Source organism: Oncorhynchus gorbuscha, linkage group LG11 (assembly GCF_021184085.1).
Source record: "Oncorhynchus gorbuscha isolate QuinsamMale2020 ecotype Even-year linkage group LG11, OgorEven_v1.0, whole genome shotgun sequence".
Lineage (NCBI taxonomy): Eukaryota > Metazoa > Chordata > Actinopteri > Salmoniformes > Salmonidae > Oncorhynchus > Oncorhynchus gorbuscha.
Genome location: NC_060183.1, coordinates 1,261,790 through 1,281,623, shown reverse-complemented (window position 1 = coordinate 1,281,623; position 19,834 = coordinate 1,261,790). Strand labels below are relative to the sequence as shown.

Sequence of the window (19,834 nt, the reverse complement as noted above, 5' to 3'; positions counted from 1 at the left end):
AATAGACCAGGTCATATTCACTGAGGGGTTTAATAGACCAGGTCATATTCACTGAGGGGTTTAATAGACCAGGTCATATCCACTGAGGGGTTTAATAGACCAGGTCATATTCACTGAGGGGTTTAATAGACCAGGTCATATCCACTGAGGGGTTTAATAGACCAGGTCATATCCACTGAGGGGTTTAATAGACCAGGTCATATCCACTGAGGGGTTTAATAGACCAGGTCATATTCACTGAGTGGTTTAATAGACCAGGTCATATTCACTGAGTGGTTTAATAGACCAGGTCATATCCACTGAGGGGTTTAATAGACCAGGTCATATTCACTGAGGGGTTTAATAGACCAGGTCATATCCACTGAGGGGTTTAATAGACCAGGTCATATCCACTGAGGGGTTTAATAGACCAGGTCATATTCATATCCACTGAGTGGTTTAATAGACCAGGTCATATTCACTGAGTGGTTTAATAGACCAGGTCATATTCACTGAGTGGTTTAATAGACCAGGTCATATTCACTGAGTGGTTTAATAGACCAGGTCATATTCACTGAGGGGTTTAATAGACCAGGTCATATCCACTGAGGGGTTTAATAGACCAGGTCATATTCACTGAGGGGTTTAATAGACCAGGTCATATTCACTGAGGGGTTTAATAGACCAGGTCATATTCACTGAGGGGTTTAATAGACCAGGTCATATCCACTGAGGGGTTTAATAGACCAGGTCATATTCACTGAGGGGTTTAATAGACCAGGTCATATTCATATCCACTGAGGGGTTTAATAGACCAGGTCATATTCACTGAGGGGTTTAATAGACCAGGTCATATTCATATCCACTGAGGGGTTTAATAGACCAGGTCATATTCACTGAGGGGTTTAATAGACCAGGTCATATTCACTGAGTGGTTTAATAGACCAGGTCATATCCACTGAGGGGTTTAATAGACCAGGTCATATTCACTGAGGGGTTTAATAGACCAGGTCATATTCACTGAGGGGTTTAATAGACCAGGTCATATTCACTGAGGGGTTTAATAGACCAGGTCATATTCACTGAGGGGTTTAATAGACCAGGTCATATTCATATCCACTGAGGGGTTTAATAGACCAGGTCATATTCACTGAGGGGTTTAATAGACCAGGTCATATTCACTGAGTGGTTTAATAGACCAGGTCATATCCACTGAGGGGTTTAATAGACCAGGTCATATTCACTGAGGGGTTTAATAGACCAGGTCATATAGACCAGGTCACTATTCATATTAATAGACCAGGTCATATCCACTGAGGGGTTTAATAGACCAGGTCATATTCACTGAGGGGTTTAATAGACCAGGTCATATTCACAGACCAGGTCATATTCACTGAGGGGTTTAATAGACCAGGTCATATTCACTGAGGGGTTTAATAGACCAGGTCATATTCACTGAGGGGTTTAATAGACCAGGTCATATTCATATCCACTGAGGGTTTAATAGACCAGGTCATATTCACTGAGGGGTTTAATAGACCAGGTCATATTCACTGAGTGGTTTAATAGACCAGGTCATATCCACTGAGGGGTTTAATAGACCAGGTCATATTCACTGAGTGGTTTAATAGACCAGGTCATATCCACTGAGTGGTTTAATAGACCAGGTCATATTCACTGAGTGGTTTAATAGACCAGGTCATATTCACTGAGGGGTTTAATAGACCAGGTCATATTCACTGAGGGGTTTAATAGACCAGGTCATATCCACTGAGTGGTTTAATAGACCAGGTCATATCCACTGAGGGGTTTAATAGACCAGGTCATATTCACTGAGGGGTTTAATAGACCAGGTCATATTCATATTCACTGAGGGGTTTAATAGACCAGGTCATATTCACTGAGGGGTTTAATAGACCAGGTCATATTCACTGGGTGGTTTAATAGACCAGGTCATATCCACTGAGTGGTTTAATAGACCAGGTCATATTCACTGGGTGGTTTAATAGACCAGGTCATATTCATATCCACTGAGTGGTTTAATAGACCAGGTCATATTCATATCCACTGAGGGGTTTAATAGACCAGGTCATATTCACTGAGGGGTTTAATAGACCAGGTCATATTCACTGAGTGGTTTAATAGACCAGGTCATATTCATATCCACTGAGGGGTTTAATAGACCAGGTCATATTCACTGAGGGGTTTAATAGACCAGGTCATATCCACTGAGGGGTTTAATAGACCAGGTCATATTCACTGAGGGGTTTAATAGACCAGGTCATATTCACTGAGGGGTTTAATAGACCAGGTCATATTCACTGAGGGGTTTAATAGACCAGGTCATATTCATATCCACTGAGGGGTTTAATAGACCAGGTCATATTCACTGAGGGGTTTAATAGACCAGGTCATATTCATATCCACTGAGGGGTTTAATAGACCAGGTCATATTCACTGAGGGGTTTAATAGACCAGGTCATATTCACTGAGTGGTTTAATAGACCAGGTCATATCCACTGAGGGGTTTAATAGACCAGGTCATATTCACTGAGGGGTTTAATAGACCAGGTCACTGAGGGGTTTATAGACCAGGTCATATTAGACCACTGAGGGGTTTAATAGACCAGGTCATATTCACTGAGGGGTTTAATAGACCAGGTCATATTCATATCCACTGAGGGGTTTAATAGACCAGGTCATATTCACTGAGGGGTTTAATAGACCAGGTCATATTCACTGAGTGGTTTAATAGACCAGGTCATATTCACTGAGGGTAGACCAGGTCATATTCAATAGACCAGGTCATATTCACTGAGGGGTTTAATAGACCAGGTCATATCCACTGAGGGGTTTAATAGACCAGGTCATATTCACTGAGGGGTTTAATAGACCAGGTCATATTCACTGAGGGGTTTAATAGACCAGGTCATATTCACTGAGGGGTTTAATAGACCAGGTCATATCCACTGAGGGGTTTAATAGACCAGGTCATATCCACTGAGGGGTTTAATAGACCAGGTCATATTCACTGAGGGTTTAATAGACCAGGTCATATTCATATCCACTGAGGGGTTTAATAGACCAGGTCATATTCACTGAGGGGTTTAATAGACCAGGTCATATTCATATCCACTGAGGGGTTTAATAGACCAGGTCATATTCACTGAGGGGTTTAATAGACCAGGTCATATTCACTGAGTGGTTTAATAGACCAGGTCATATCCACTGAGGGGTTTAATAGACCAGGTCATATTCACTGAGGGGTTTAATAGACCAGGTCATATTCACTGAGGTCATATTCACTGAGGGGTTTAATAGACCAGGTCATATTCACTGAGGGGTTTAATAGACCAGGTCATATTCACTGAGGGGTTTAATAGACCAGGTCATATTCATATCCACTGAGGGGTTTAATAGACCAGGTCATATTCACTGAGGGGTTTAATAGACCAGGTCATATTCACTGAGTGGTTTAATAGACCAGGTCATATCCACTGAGGGGTTTAATAGACCAGGTCATATTCACTGAGGGGTTTAATAGACCAGGTCATATTCACTGAGGGGTTTAATAGACCAGGTCATATTCATATCCACTGAGGGGTTTAATAGACCAGGTCATATTCACTGAGGGGTTTAATAGACCAGGTCATATTCACTGAGTGGTTTAATAGACCAGGTCATATTCACTGAGGGGTTTAATAGACCAGGTCATATTCACTGAGGGGTTTAATAGACCAGGTCATATTCACTGAGGGGTTTAATAGACCAGGTCATATCCACTGAGGGGTTTAATAGACCAGGTCATATTCATATTCACTGAGGGGTTTAATAGGGGTTTAATAGACCAGGTCATATCCACTGAGGGGTTTAATAGACCAGGTCATATTCACTGAGGGGTTTAATAGACCAGGTCATATTCACTGAGGGGTTTAATAGACCAGGTCATATCGACTGAGGGGTTTAATAGACCAGGTCATATTCACTGAGGGGTTTAATAGACCAGGTCATATTCATATTCACTGAGGGGTTTAATAGACCAGGTCATATCCACTGAGGGGTTTAATAGACCAGGTCATATTCACTGAGGGGTTTAATAGACCAGGTCATATTCACTGAGGGGTTTAATAGACCAGGTCATATCCACTGAGGGGTTTAATAGACCAGGTCATATTCACTGAGTGGTTTAATAGACCAGGTCATATCCACTGAGGGGTTTAATAGACCAGGTCATATCCACTGAGGGGTTTAATAGACCAGGTCATATTCATATCCACTGAGTGGTTTAATAGACCAGGTCATATTCACTGAGGGGTTTAATAGACCAGGTCATATTCACTGAGTGGTTTAATAGACCAGGTCATATCCACTGAGGGGTTTAATAGACCAGGTCATATTCACTGAGGGGTTTAATAGACCAGGTCATATTCACTGAGGGGTTTAATAGACCAGGTCATATTCATATCCACTGAGGGGTTTAATAGACCAGGTCATATTCACTGAGGGGTTTAATAGACCAGGTCATATCCACTGAGTGGTTTAATAGACCAGGTCATATTCACTGAGTGGTTTAATAGACCAGGTCATATCCACTGAGGGGTTTAATAGACCAGGTCATATTCACTGAGGGGTTTAATAGACCAGGTCATATCCACTGAGGGGTTTAATAGACCAGGTCATATTCATATCCACTGAGGGGTTTAATAGACCAGGTCATATCCACTGAGGGGTTTAATAGACCAGGTCATATCCACTGAGGGGTTTAATAGACCAGGTCATATTCACTGAGGGGTTTAATAGACCAGGTCATATTCACTGAGGGGTTTAATAGACCAGGTCATATCCACTGAGGGGTTTAATAGACCAGGTCATATCCACTGAGGGGTTTAATAGACCAGGTCATATCCACTGAGGGGTTTAATAGACCAGGTCATATTCACTGAGGGGTTTAATAGACCAGGTCATATTCACTGAGGGGTTTAATAGACCAGGTCATATCCACTGAGGGGTTTAATAGACCAGGTCATATTCACTGAGGGGTTTAATAGACCAGGTCATATTCACTGAGGGGTTTAATAGACCAGGTCATATTCATATCCACTGAGGGGTTTAATAGACCAGGTCATATTCACTGAGGGGTTTAATAGACCAGGTCATATTCACTGAGTGGTTTAATAGACCAGGTCATATCCACTGAGGGGTTTAATAGACCAGGTCATATTCACTGAGGGGTTTAATAGACCAGGTCATATTCACTGAGTGGTTTAATAGACCAGGTCATATCCACTGAGTGGTTTAATAGACCAGGTCATATTCACTGAGTGGTTTAATAGACCAGGTCATATTCACTGAGGGGTTTAATAGACCAGGTCATATTCACTGAGGGGTTTAATAGACCAGGTCATATTCACTGGGTGGTTTAATAGACCAGGTCATATCCACTGAGTGGTTTAATAGACCAGGTCATATTCACTGGGTGGTTTAATAGACCAGGTCATATTCATATCCACTGAGGGGTTTAATAGACCAGGTCATATTCACTGAGGGGTTTAATAGACCAGGTCATATTCACTGAGTGGTTTAATAGACCAGGTCATATTCATATCCACTGAGGGGTTTAATAGACCAGGTCATATTCACTGAGGGGTTTAATAGACCAGGTCATATCCACTGAGGGGTTTAATAGACCAGGTCATATTCACTGAGGGGTTTAATAGACCAGGTCATATTCACTGAGGGGTTTAATAGACCAGGTCATATCCACTGAGGGGTTTAATAGACCAGGTCATATTCACTGAGGGGGGTTTAATAGACCAGGTCATATTCATATCCACTGAGGGGTTTAATAGACCAGGTCATATTCACTGAGGGGTTTAATAGACCAGGTCATATTCATATCCACTGAGGGGTTTAATAGACCAGGTCATATCCACTGAGGGGTTTAATAGACCAGGTCATATCCACTGAGGGGTTTAATAGACCAGGTCATATCCACTGAGGGGTTTAATAGACCAGGTCATATCCACTGAGGGGTTTAATAGACCAGGTCATATTCATATCCACTGAGTGGTTTAATAGACCAGGTCATATCCACTGAGGGGTTTAATAGACCAGGTCATATTCATATCCACTGAGGGGTTTAATAGACCAGGTCATATCCACTGAGGGTTTAATAGACCAGGTCATATTCACTGAGGGGTTTAATAGACCAGGTCATATTCACTGAGGGGTTTAATAGACCAGGTCATATCCACTGAGGGGTTTAATAGACCAGGTCATATTCATATCCACTGAGGGGTTTAATAGACCAGGTCATATTCACTGAGGGGTTTAATAGACCAGGTCATATTCACTGAGGGGTTTAATAGACCAGGTCATATTCACTGAGGGGTTTAATAGACCAGGTCATATTCACTGAGGGGTTTAATAGACCAGGTCATATCCACTGAGGGGTTTTTCCACTGAGGGGTTTAATAGACCAGGTCATATTCACTGAGGGGTTTAATAGACCAGGTCATATTCACTGAGGGGTTTAATAGACCAGGTCATATTCACTGAGGGGTTTAATAGACCAGGTCATATTCAGGTCATATCCACTGAGGGGTTTAATAGACCAGGTCATATTCACTGAGGGGTTTAATAGACCAGGTCATATTCACTGAGGGGGTTTAATAGACCAGGTCATATTCACTGAGGGGTTTAATAGACCAGGTCATATTCACTGAGGGGTTTAATAGACCAGGTCATATCCACTGAGGGGTTTAATAGACCAGGTCATATTCACTGAGGGGTTTAATAGACCAGGTCATATTCACTGAGGGGTTTAATAGACCAGGTCATATCCACTGAGGGGTTTAATAGACCAGGTCATATTCATATCCACTGAGTGGTTTAATAGACCAGGTCATATTCACTGAGGGGTTTAATAGACCAGGTCATATTCACTGAGGGGTTTAATAGACCAGGTCATATCCACTGAGGGGTTTAATAGACCAGGTCATATTCACTGAGGGGTTTAATAGACCAGGTCATATTCACTGAGGGTTTAATAGACCAGGTCATATTCACTGAGGGGTTTAATAGACCAGGTCATATTCACTGAGGGGTTTAATAGACCAGGTCATATCCACTGAGTGGTTTAATAGACCAGGTCATATTCACTGAGTGGTTTAATAGACCAGGTCATATCCACTGAGGGGTTTAATAGACCAGGTCATATTCACTGAGGGGTTTAATAGACCAGGTCATATCCACTGAGGGGTTTAATAGACCAGGTCATATTCATATCCACTGAGGGGTTTAATAGACCAGGTCATATCCACTGAGGGTTTAATAGACCAGGTCATATCCACTGAGGGGTTTAATAGACCAGGTCATATTCACTGAGGGGTTTAATAGACCAGGTCATATTCACTGAGGGGTTTAATAGACCAGGTCATATCCACTGAGGGGTTTAATAGACCAGGTCATATCCACTGAGGGTTTAATAGGGTTTAATAGACCAGGTCATATCCACTGAGGGGTTTAATAGACCAGGTCATATTCACTGAGGGGTTTAATAGACCAGGTCATATTCACTGAGGGGTTTAATAGACCAGGTCATATCCACTGAGGGGTTTAATAGACCAGGTCATATTCACTGAGGGGTTTAATAGACCAGGTCATATTCACTGAGGGGTTTAATAGACCAGGTCATATTCACTGAGGGGTTTAATAGACCAGGTCATATTCATATCCACTGAGGGGTTTAATAGACCAGGTCATATCCACTGAGGGGTTTAATAGACCAGGTCATATCCACTGAGGGGTTTAATAGACCAGGTCATATTCACTGAGGGGTTTAATAGACCAGGTCATATCCACTGAGGGGTTTAATAGACCAGGTCATATCCACTGAGGGGTTTAATAGACCAGGTCATATTCACTGAGGGGTTTAATAGACCAGGTCATATTCACTGAGGGGTTTAATAGACCAGGTCATATCCACTGAGGGGTTTAATAGACCAGGTCATATCCACCGAGTGGTTTAATAGACCAGGTCATATCCACTGAGGGGTTTAATAGACCAGGTCATATTCACTGAGGGGTTTAATAGACCAGGTCATATTCACTGAGGGGTTTAATAGACCAGGTCATATCCACTGAGGGGTTTAATAGACCAGGTCATATTCACTGAGGGGTTTAATAGACCAGGTCATATCCACTGAGGGGTTTAATAGACCAGGTCATATTCACTGAGGGGTTTAATAGACCAGGTCATATTCACTGAGGGGTTTAATAGACCAGGTCATATTCACTGAGGGGTTTAATAGACCAGGTCATATTCACTGAGGGGTTTAATAGACCAGGTCATATTCACTGAGGGGTTTAATAGACCAGGTCATATTCACTGAGGGGTTTAATAGACCAGGTCATATTCACTGAGGGGTTTAATAGACCAGGTCATATTCACTGAGGGGTTTAATAGACCAGGTCATATTCACTGAGGGGTTTAATAGACCAGGTCATATCCACTGAGGGGTTTAATAGACCAGGTCATATTCACTGAGGGGTTTAATAGACCAGGTCATATTCACTGAGGGGTTTAATAGACCAGGTCATATCCACTGAGGGGTTTAATAGACCAGGTCATATTCACTGAGGGGTTTAATAGACCAGGTCATATCCACTGAGGGGTTTAATAGACCAGGTCATATCCACTGAGGGGTTTAATAGACCAGGTCATATCCACTGAGGGGTTTAATAGACCAGGTCATATTCACTGAGTGGTTTAATAGACCAGGTCATATCCACTGAGGGGTTTAATAGACCAGGTCATATTCACTGAGGGGTTTAATAGACCAGGTCATATCCACTGAGGGGTTTAATAGACCAGGTCATATCCACTGAGGGGTTTAATAGACCAGGTCATATTCATATCCACTGAGTGGTTTAATAGACCAGGTCATATTCACTGAGTGGTTTAATAGACCAGGTCATATTCACTGAGTGGTTTAATAGACCAGGTCATATTCACTGAGTGGTTTAATAGACCAGGTCATATTCACTGAGGGGTTTAATAGACCAGGTCATATCCACTGAGGGGTTTAATAGACCTGGTCATATTCACTGAGGGGTTTAATAGACCAGGTCATATTCACTGAGGGGTTTAATAGACCAGGTCATATTCACTGAGGGGTTTAATAGACCAGGTCATATCCACTGAGGGGTTTAATAGACCTGGTCATATTCACTGAGGGGTTTAATAGACCAGGTCATATTCACTGAGGGGTTTAATAGACCAGGTCATATCCACTGAGGGGTTTAATAGACCAGGTCATATTCACTGAGGGGTTTAATAGACCAGGTCATATTCACTGAGGGGTTTAATAGACCAGGTCATATCCACTGAGGGGTTTAATAGACCAGGTCATATTCATATCCACTGAGGGGTTTAATAGACCAGGTCATATCCACTGAGGGGTTTAATAGACCTGGTCATATTCACTGAGGGGTTTAATAGACCAGGTCATATTCACTGAGGGGTTTAATAGACCAGGTCATATCCACTGAGGGGTTTAATAGACCAGGTCATATTCACTGAGGGGTTTAATAGACCAGGTCATATTCACTGAGGGGTTTAATAGACCAGGTCATATCCACTGAGGGGTTTAATAGACCAGGTCATATCCACTGAGGGGTTTAATAGACCAGGTCATATCCACTGAGGGGTTTAATAGACCAGGTCATATCCACTGAGGGGTTTAATAGACCAGGTCATATTCATATTCACTGAGGGGTTTAATAGACCTGGTCATATTCACTGAGGGGTTTAATAGACCAGGTCATATCCACTGAGGGGTTTAATAGACCTGGTCATATCCACTGAGGGGTTTAATAGACCTGGTCATATTCACTGAGTGGTTTAATAGACCAGGTCATATTCATATCCACTGAGGGGTTTAATAGACCAGGTCATATTCACTGAGGGGTTTAATAGACCAGGTCATATCCACTGAGGGGTTTAATAGACCAGGTCATATTCACTGAGGGGTTTAATAGACCAGGTCATATCCACTGAGTGGTTTAATAGACCAGGTCATATTCACTGAGTGGTTTAATAGACCAGGTCATATTCATATTCACTGAGGGGTTTAATAGACCAGGTCATATCCACTGAGGGGTTTAATAGACCAGGTCATATCCACTGAGGGGTTTAATAGACCAGGTCATATTCATATCCACTGAGGGGTTTAATAGACCAGGTCATATCCACTGAGGGGTTTAATAGACCAGGTCATATTCACTGAGGGGTTTAATAGACCAGGTCATATTCACTGAGGGGTTTAATAGACCAGGTCATATTCACTGAGGGGTTTAATAGACCAGGTCATATTCACTGATTAATTGTAACCACACCTTGTGTGCATATTAAACGGTCATGCTATTGTAACCACACCTTGTGTGCATACCAAACAGTCATGCTATTGTAACCACACAGTGTGTGCATACCAAACGCCACCCCATATAGTGGATTACATTAGACCAGGGTCTATATAGTGGATTAGACCAGGGTCTATATCGTGGATTTGACCAGGGTCTATATCGTGGATTTGACCAGGGTCTATATAGTGGATTAGACCAGGGTCTATATCGTGGATTTGACCAGGGTCTATATAGTGGATTAGACCAGGGTCTATATAGTGGATTAGACCAGGGTCTATATAGTGGATTTGACCAGGGTCTATATAGTGGATTTGACCAGGGTCTATATAGTGGATTAGACCAGGGTCTATATAGTGGATTTGACCAGGGTCTATATAGTGGATTAGACCAGGGTCTATATAGTGGATTAGACCAGGGTCTATATAGTGGATTAGACCAGGGTCTATATAGTGGATTAGACCAGGGTCTATATAGTGGATTAGACCAGGGTCTATATAGTGGATTAGACCAGGGTCTATATAGTGGATTAGACCAGGGTCTATATAGTGGATTAGACCAGGGTCTATATAGTGGATTAGACCAGGGTCTATATAGTGGATTAGACCAGGGTCTATATAGTGGATTTGACCAGGGTCTATATAGTGGATTTGACCAGGGTCTATATAGTGGATTTGACCAGGGTCTATATAGTGGATTACATTTGACCAGGGTCTATATAGTGGATTACATTTGACCAGGGTCTATATAGTGGATTAGACCAGGGTCTATATAGTGGATTTGACCAGGGTCTATATAGTGGATTTGACCAGGGTCTATATCGTGGATTTGACCAGGGTCTATATCGTGGATTTGACCAGGGTCTATATAGTGGATTTGACCAGGGTCTATATAGTGGATTTGACCAGGGTCTATATAGTGGATTAGACCAGGGTCTATATAGTGGATTAGACCAGGGTCTATATAGTGGATTTGACCAGGGTCTATATAGTGGATTAGACCAGGGTCTATATAGTGGATTTGACCAGGGTCTATATAGTGGATTAGACCAGGGTCTATATAGTGGATTAGACCAGGGTCTATATAGTGGATTAGACCAGGGTCTATATAGTGGATTAGACCAGGGTCTATAGGGCTCTACAGCGGCAGGGGGCATAGCAGGGAAGAGCGTTGGGCCAGTTGCTGGTTCGAATCCCTTAATGGACGAGGTGAAAAGTCTGCCTTTGTGCATATCACCAAGGTACCTAACCCTAATTGGTAATGGATAAGAGTGTCTGCTAAAGATAACATTATAATGTAAAGGGCCAGAGTGACATTTGGGAAACAGACTCAACTATTGCATGACATATGGGCCAAGATTAAATACCCAGGTTTGAAATCACTCTGCCATTTCCTGGTTGTTAAAATTCTAATAGTTCGACTAATTTCAGTTTGTGTGACAAAACCAGCAAGTATAGTGAAGACAATCATTGTACCATCTAAACAAAACCACTGTGAAATGAATTGAACATATGCAAAAACATATTTTCAGCTGTTTTTGTCGGTGGGGTACAAAACCGAAAGTAGAAGACACAAAAACTACACGTAATGGTGTGCATAGAAATGACACACACAGAGCTACAGCAATGCTTTCAATGAGAATGACAGATCTATAACTTACAAGTCTATGTGAATTTGATCGGGTTGGACAAAACGTTTCATATGGCAGCTTTAACTTAACCTGGCTACTTACTTTAGTCCTTCCATTTATTGTAAAGTTTCCCAGCTGACCATTACAATGTCTGACCAGATCATCCATCCGGCTCATGAGGAAGCAGATCTTCTCACATCCGGTCTCTCGGCCCTCGATCCATGTGATCTTATCTCCCCTAATGTCTTTAGTGGAGTCCGTTTTCTGACTGACCAACTGACCGTCGGTAAACTTCCCGGTTTTATGCAACAATTTGACGTCTTCCAAGATGGCCAGCCCCGTTTCACCGCCGAGGAAGTTGTCAACAACACATATCCCGTGTTTTATCATACACGGGACGATGTACTCAATGGCGAGATTCTGAGGCGTGGACCGGGTGGTGGTCTGTCCGTTGGGTTTGGTGCTGGACCCGCCTGGTTTCCCGACCGAGGCGCACTCTGCGTTAGTTATAAAACCTTTCATTCTTGTCTCTCCGCTCGGAGATGCGGTGTTGTCCGGTTGGACGCGTGTCTTTAGTTGTGGTGACGGTAGTGTCTGTCCCTCTATCCCACCGGACGGTGCCTGAGGTTCAGCAGACTTCTGTTTTGAAACCTGTGGTTTTACCTCGGATTCTTTACAATTCACCTTGTGCATTTTCCAGTGCTGCTTCTGGTGCTCCTTGCTGCAGTAAAACGAGTTTCGACACCGGCCGCACTTTAGGAGATTCTCCATTTTCCCACAAAGTTCACAATACTGTCTTTCTCGCTCCATGTCCTGAGCAGCCTGAGCTGCAGTCTTAAGTTTAGTCTCCATGTTTCGCAGTCGGAAGTAACGTTAGCTGACTAGTGTGTTACGGTCTTTAAATCCAATCATTTATACACGCGTCCCGGTACTGATTTCGTTTGGAAGTGATCCACACACAGATCGAGCCCAGCCTGCCACGCCACACCGAGTGAAACGGAAAACCAGCTCCTGATAATTTCATCACACGTATTCCGTTGTTTACTTTATTTTACAGGGAAATAAGAGTTTCGGTGCGTTCGAGCCCAACGTTGGGATAATCCCAGTGTTCGGGAGGTTTTGTAGCACGGAGCCATCGATCAGACGGTGTCGCATAACGCCGTCAGTGTTACGACGTCTTATCGCTCTCCGAGCGTATTCATTACGCAGATTCTGTGACGTTTCTTAAACGGAAGCGAACAAAACGGGGCGGGATATACCTGCATCTGTCCAATAGAAACTCTAGTTTTAGTTACAAATCGGAATGATAACGATTACGCCTCTGGGCTGCGTTTCGTATGTTTTTACGTTCTGAAACGGTGCTGTACTGAACGACCAGTTGAAAAAAGGGTCGGGGAACCCAGTCGACATCGCCACTTCCCTTTAAATACGTTACTCCTTGCTTCAAGTCACGCCTCGCCACACCCACCAAATGGCAGCAAACCTACCTCAAAGTATGTTCAAGAACGTACAAGAACGTTTTGGAGAAACGTCGTTCAATACAAACAGTTGCACAACGTAGCAAACGTTCAAGCGAACTGAACGCACCCACGATGTCAACAACGAAACCTGCCTGCTGGTCCTCCCTTGTTGTTTATAATCTATATATACTTGTGTTCTGTATTGATTTGTTTTTCATTTAAAAAATATATATTCGAATTGTAATGTTGGTGCTCTGTAGTCAACCTGTAATGCTCTGTAGTCGACCTGTAATGTTGGTGCTCTGTAGTCGACCTGTAATGTTGGTGCTCTGTAGTCAACCTGTAATGCTCTGTAGTCAACCTGTAATGTTGGTGCTCTGTAGTCAACCTGTAATGTTGGTGCTCTGTAGTCAACCTGTAATGTTGGTGCTCTGTAGTCAATCTGTAATGCTCTGTAGTCAACCTGTAATGTTGGTGCTCTGTAGTCAACCTGTAATGTTGGTGCTCTGTAGTCAACCTGTAATGTTGGTGCTCTGTAGTCAACCTGTAATGTTGGTGCTCTGTAGTCAACCTGTAATGTTGGTGCTCTGTAGTCAATCTGTAATGCTCTGTAGTCAACCTGTAATGTTGGTGCTCTGTAGTCAACCTGTAATGTTGGTGCTCTGTAGTCAACCTGTAATGTTGGTGCTCTGTAGGCGACCTGTAATGTTGGTGCTCTGTAGTCAACCTGTAATGTTGGTGCTCTGTTGTCAACCTGTAATGTTGGTGCTCTGTAGTCAACCTGTAATGTTGGTGCTCTGTAGTCGACCTGTAATGCTCTGTAGTCAACCTGTAATGCTCTGCCAATTTGTAAGTCGCTCTGGATAAGAGCGTCTGCTAAATGACTTAAATGTAAATGTAAATGTCTGTAGTCGACCTGTAATGTTGGTGCTCTGTAGTCAACCTGTAATGCTCTGTAGTCAACCTGTAATGTTGGTGCTCTGTAGTCGACCTGTAATGTTGGTGCTCTGTAGTCGACCTGTAATGTTGGTGCTCTGTAGTCGACCTGTAATGTTGGTGCTCTGTAGTCGACCTGTAATGTTGGTGCTCTGTAGTCAACCTGTAATGTTGGTGCTCTGTAGTCAACCTGTAATGTTGGTGCTCTGTAGTCGACCTGTAATGTTGGTGCTCTGTAGTCGACCTGTAATGTTGGTGCTCTGTAGTCAACCTGTAATGTTGGTGCTCTGTAGTCAACCTGTAATGTTGGTGCTCTGTAGTCAACCTGTAATGTTGGTGCTCTGTAGTCAACCTGTAATGCTCTGTAGTCGACCTGTAATGTTGGTGTTCTGTAGTCAACCTGTAATGTTGGTGCTCTGTAGTCAACCTGTAATGTTGGTGCTCTGTAGTCAACCTGTAATGCTCTGTAGTCGACCTGTAATGTTGGTGTTCTGTAGTCAACCTGTAATGTTGGTGCTCTGTAGTCAACCTGTAATGTTGGTGCTCTGTAGTCAAACTGTAATGTTGGTGCTCTGTAGTCAACCTGTAATGTTGGTGCTCTGTAGTCAACCTGTAATGTTGGTGCTCTGTAGTCAACCTGTAATGCTCTGTCGTCGACCTGTAATGTTGGTGCTCTGTAGTCAACCTGTAATGTTGGTGCTCTGTAGTCAACCTGTAATGTTGGTGCTCTGTAGTCAACCTGTAATGTTGGTGCTCTGTAGTCAACCTGTAATGTTGGTGCTCTGTAGTCAACCTGTAATGCTCTGTAGTCAACCTGTAATGTTGGTGCTCTGTAGTCAACCTGTAATGCTCTGTAGTCAACCTGTAATGTTGGTGCTCTGTAGTCAACCTGTAATGTTGGTGCTCTGTAGTCAACCTGTAATGCTCTGTAGTCAACCTGTAATGTTGGTGCTCTGTAGTCAACCTGTAATGCTCTGTAGTCGACCTGTAATGTTGGTGTTCTGTAGTCAACCTGTTATGTTAGTGTTCTGTAGTCAACCTGTAATGTTGGTGCTCTGTAGTCAACCTGTAATGTTGGTGCTCTGTAGTCAACCTGTAATGCTCTGTAGTCAACCTGTAATGTTGGTGCTCTGTAGTCAACCTGTAATGCTCTGTAGTCAACCTGTAATGTTGGTGCTCTGTAGTCGACCTGTAATGTTGGTGCTCTGTAGTCAACCTGTAATGCTCTGTAGTCGACCTGTAATGTTGGTGCTCTGTAGTCAACCTGTAATGCTCTGTAGTCGACCTGTAATGTTGGTGCTCTGTAGTCAACCTGTAATGCTCTGTAGTCGACCTGTAATGTTGGTGCTCTGTAGTCAACCTGTAATGCTCTGTAGTCGACCTGTAATGTTGGTGCTCTGTAGTCGACCTGTAATGTTGGTGCTCTGTAGTCAACCTGTAATGCTCTGTAGTCAACCTGTAATGTTGGTGCTCTGTAGTCAACCTGTAATGCTCTGTAGTCAACCTGTAATGCTCTGTAGTCAACCTGTAATGCTCTGTAGTCAACCTGTAATGCTCTGTAGTCGACCTGTAATGTTGGTGCTCTGTAGTCAACCTGTAATGCTCTGTAGTCAACCTGTAATGTTGGTGCTCTGTAGTCGACCTGTAATGTTGGTGCTCTGTAGTCAACCTGTAATGTTGGTGCTCTGTAGTCAACCTGTAGTCAACCAGTTCCTTGTTATACATTTTTATGATAGGTTTTCTTTCCAGTATGTTTGTTCTCCCTGTTGTGAAGGTTTAGAGTCCCTGGGTAGCAAGGAGCCCACCTGGTACAGGATAGGAGTAGCTGAGAGGACCAGATGGTTTATAATAATGCTTTACTCTGTTTTCCATGACCAAAGTTTTATTACATTTACATTTAAGTCACTTAGCAGACGCTCTTATCCAGAGCGACTTACAAATTGGTGCATTCACCTTATGACATCCAGTGGGACAGTCACTTAACAATAGTGCATCTAAAACTTAGGGGGGGTGGGGTGAGAGGGAACATCTTACATGTCAATAAACAATAAAGTCTTATCCTGTTTTTGACAAAAGGGGGAAACAAAAGCATATATCACTTGTCCATTTTTTCTATTTTTCTTGGTTGATTTTTCTTTTCTGTTTTTCTGTTTTATTAATAATAAACTTTTTATTATTTTCATGAAATGCTATTAACATATTACTATGTTGGGACTGCTGAAATAAAGGATAATGAGTGACACCCTAGCGGGTGTCAAAAGGGGGACTTAAATTTCACACCATTTTCTTTTGTTCTGTTTTTGAATGAGCTGTTGTTCTCTTTGGACATGAGGGTTGTAAGTTCCTAGGTGGCTGGTAGCCAATCTAGTACATAGTGCGATCGAATGGAGGACATGAAGGTATTTTAAACTTTGTAACTGTTATATGATTCATTGCTGAATTTTTGTTCACACCCTTGGGTTTGTGAAAAAGGGGGATTGTTGGATCCTTTATTTTACATTATAGCCATTACCATATATATGATTGAATATTATCTGCTGTTGCCTTGTGTGGATGTATGTATGTGTTATGCAGCCTAGTTGATTTGAAACATTGTTAAAAGTATCAGGGCCATGGGACTTTCTCATGATGGAAAAATACAGAGTAGCATGAAGACTAACTGTTCAAATGAGTTGGGAGGGGGGCACATTCAGAGCAGGGTGTTGCGAGAACAAGCGGTCTTTTGTTAGATAACAGGAGCCAGGTGCGAGATAACGGTGTGGAACATGAGAGCCTGGATGTTCTTCATAAGCAAGTTACATCAACAGATGCGCCAGGAGCAGCTTTTATTGATTAAGCTTCTCCATTGAATGTCGTGCCTCTTCTGAGATGGGAAGAGGGGGCATTGCGGCCTTTGTGGGCCATTCCGTATAGACTTACCTAGTTTAGGCTGTAATGTATCTGGACTATATCACATCTCTTAGGAGATGTGAAGAGAGGGAATCACAAAACTTTTCCTTCTGGGAAAAGTTTTCTTTTTGTGTCTGGATCTAGTTAGGTTGTGTCACGTCTCTGGGGAGATGTGAAGAGAGGGATTTGTAAGGAAGTGCTATTTCTTATGCAAATGACCAGCTTACTGCTATTACATTGCTATAACTGAGACAACGTATTTTCACAGTGAAACATGTTAGGTCCCATACAGGATAGCTTCCACACCCACACACACACAGCACACACACATACACACACTAACTGCCGAGGACACACAGATAAGACATACACCCACACATTGGGAGGAAGAGACACAGCCTTGACTTGCAGAAACAAGCACACACACACAATCTCCTTCCTAGCCGAACATTGTGTGACTGAGAACAGCCCGACGAGACCCGGAGGAACGACGGACGGCTCAACAGGACCAATCCAAGAAGACAACACCTCAACTGTGGCCAACCAAAAGACCGGGACCTCCAAACTCAACCTACTTTCTGTACTGTACATAACATGCTTGCAATCTGTTATCGGGGCTTCTTTCTGCTGGTTCCTTGTGAGCCAAATGAATGAGCCCGTATACGTTGTACCAGATATCTTTACTCTGAATAAACTGTCGCTTGTCGTACAATTTACCACTTTGTCTGAATCGATCCTTGACCGGCTCACCTTTCTACATATCCCATTATCAACAATAGCCCTTAGCCGCACCCTCATACTACTCCTTCTCTGTTCCGCGGGTGATGTGGAGGTAAACCCAGGCCCTGCATGTCCCCAGGCACCCTCATTTGTTGACTTCTGTGATCGAAAAAGCCTTGGTTTCATGCATGTCAACATTAGAAGCCTCCTCCCTAAGTTTGTTTTACTCACTGCTTTAGCACACTCTGCTAACCCTGATGTCCTTGCCGTGTCTGAATCCTGGCTCAGGAAGGCCACCAAAAATTCAGAGATTTCCATACCCAACTATAACATCTTCCGTCAAGATAGAACTGCCAAAGGGGGAGGAGTCGCAGTCTACTGCAGAGATAGCCTGCAAAGTAATGTCATACTTTCCAGGTCCATACCCAAACAGTTCGAACTACTAATTCTGAAAATTAGTCTCTCCAGAAATAAGTCTCTCACTGTTGCCGCCTGCTACCGACCCCCCTCAGCTCCCAGCTGTGCCCTGGACACCATTTGTGAATTGATTGCCCCCCATCTAGCTTCTGAGTTTGTTCTGTTAGGTGACCTAAACTGGGATATGCTTAACACCCCGGCAGTCCTACAATCTAAGCTAGATGCCCTCAATCTCACACAAATCATCAAGGAACCCACCAGATACAACCCTAACTCTGTAAGCAAGGGCACACTCATAGACGTCATCCTGACCAACTGGCCCTCCAAATACACCTCCGCTGTCTACAACCAGGATCTCAGCGACCACTGCCTCATTGCCTGTATCCGCTACGGTGCCGCAGTCAAACGACCACCCCTCATCACTGTCAAACGCTCCCTAAAACACTTCTGTGAGCAGGCCTTTCTAATCGACCTGGCCCGGGTATCCTGGAAGGACATTGACCTCATCCCGTCAGTTGAGGATGCCTGGTCATTCTTTAAGAGTAACTTCCTCACCATATTAGATAAGCATGCTCCGTTCAAAAAATGCAGAACTAAGAACAGATACAGCCCTTGGTTCACTCCAGACCTGACTGCCCTCGACCAGCACAAAAACATCCTGTGGCGGACTGCAATAGCATCGAACAGTCCCCGCGATATGCAACTGTTCAGGGAAGTCAGGAACCAATACACGCAGTCAGTCAGGAAAGCTAAGGCCAGCTTCTTCAGGCAGAAGTTTGCATCCTGTAGCTCCAACTCCAAAAAGTTCTGGGACACTGTGAAGTCCATGGAGAAAAAAGCACCACCTCCCAGCTGCCCACTGCACTGAGGCTAGGGAACACGGTCACCACCGACAAATCCATGATTATCGAAAACTTCAACAAGCATTTCTCAACGGCTGGCCATGCCTTCCGCCTGGCTACTCCTACCTCGGCCAACAGCTCCGGCCCCCCCGCAGCTCCTCGCCGAAGCCTCTCCAGGTTCTCCTTTACCCAAATCCAGATAGCAGATGTTCTGAAAGAGCTGCAAAACCTGGACCCGTATAAATCAGCTGGGCTTGACAATCTGGACCCTCTATTTCTGAAACTATCCGCCGCCATTGTCGCAACCCCTATTACCAGCCTGTTCAACCTCTCTTTCATATCGTCTGAGATCCCCAAGGATTGGAAAGCTGCCGCAGTCATCCCCCTCTTCAAAGGGGGAGACACCCTGGACCCAAACTGTTACAGACCTATATCCATTCTGCCCTGCCTATCTAAGGTCTTCGAAAGCCAAGTCAACAAACAGGTCACTGACCATCTCGAATCCCACCGTACCTTCTCCGCTATGCAATCTGGTTTCC

At 43.5% G+C, this 19,834-nt stretch overlaps 1 protein-coding gene across 1 annotated transcript in view; it reads right to left on the bottom strand.

The window, feature by feature from the left end:
* egln1a (egl-9 family hypoxia-inducible factor 1a) overlaps nucleotides 1-13,245 on the bottom strand; it is a 46,414-nt gene extending 33,169 nt beyond the window's left edge. Inside the window, exon 1 of the mRNA XM_046368395.1 lies at nucleotides 12,134-13,245. Coding sequence (XP_046224351.1) covers nucleotides 12,134-12,883 — 750 coding nt within the window. The 5' untranslated portion in view covers nucleotides 12,884-13,245. The remainder of the gene's footprint in view (nucleotides 1-12,133) is intronic.
* Nucleotides 13,246-19,834: the final 6,589 nt, after the last annotated feature.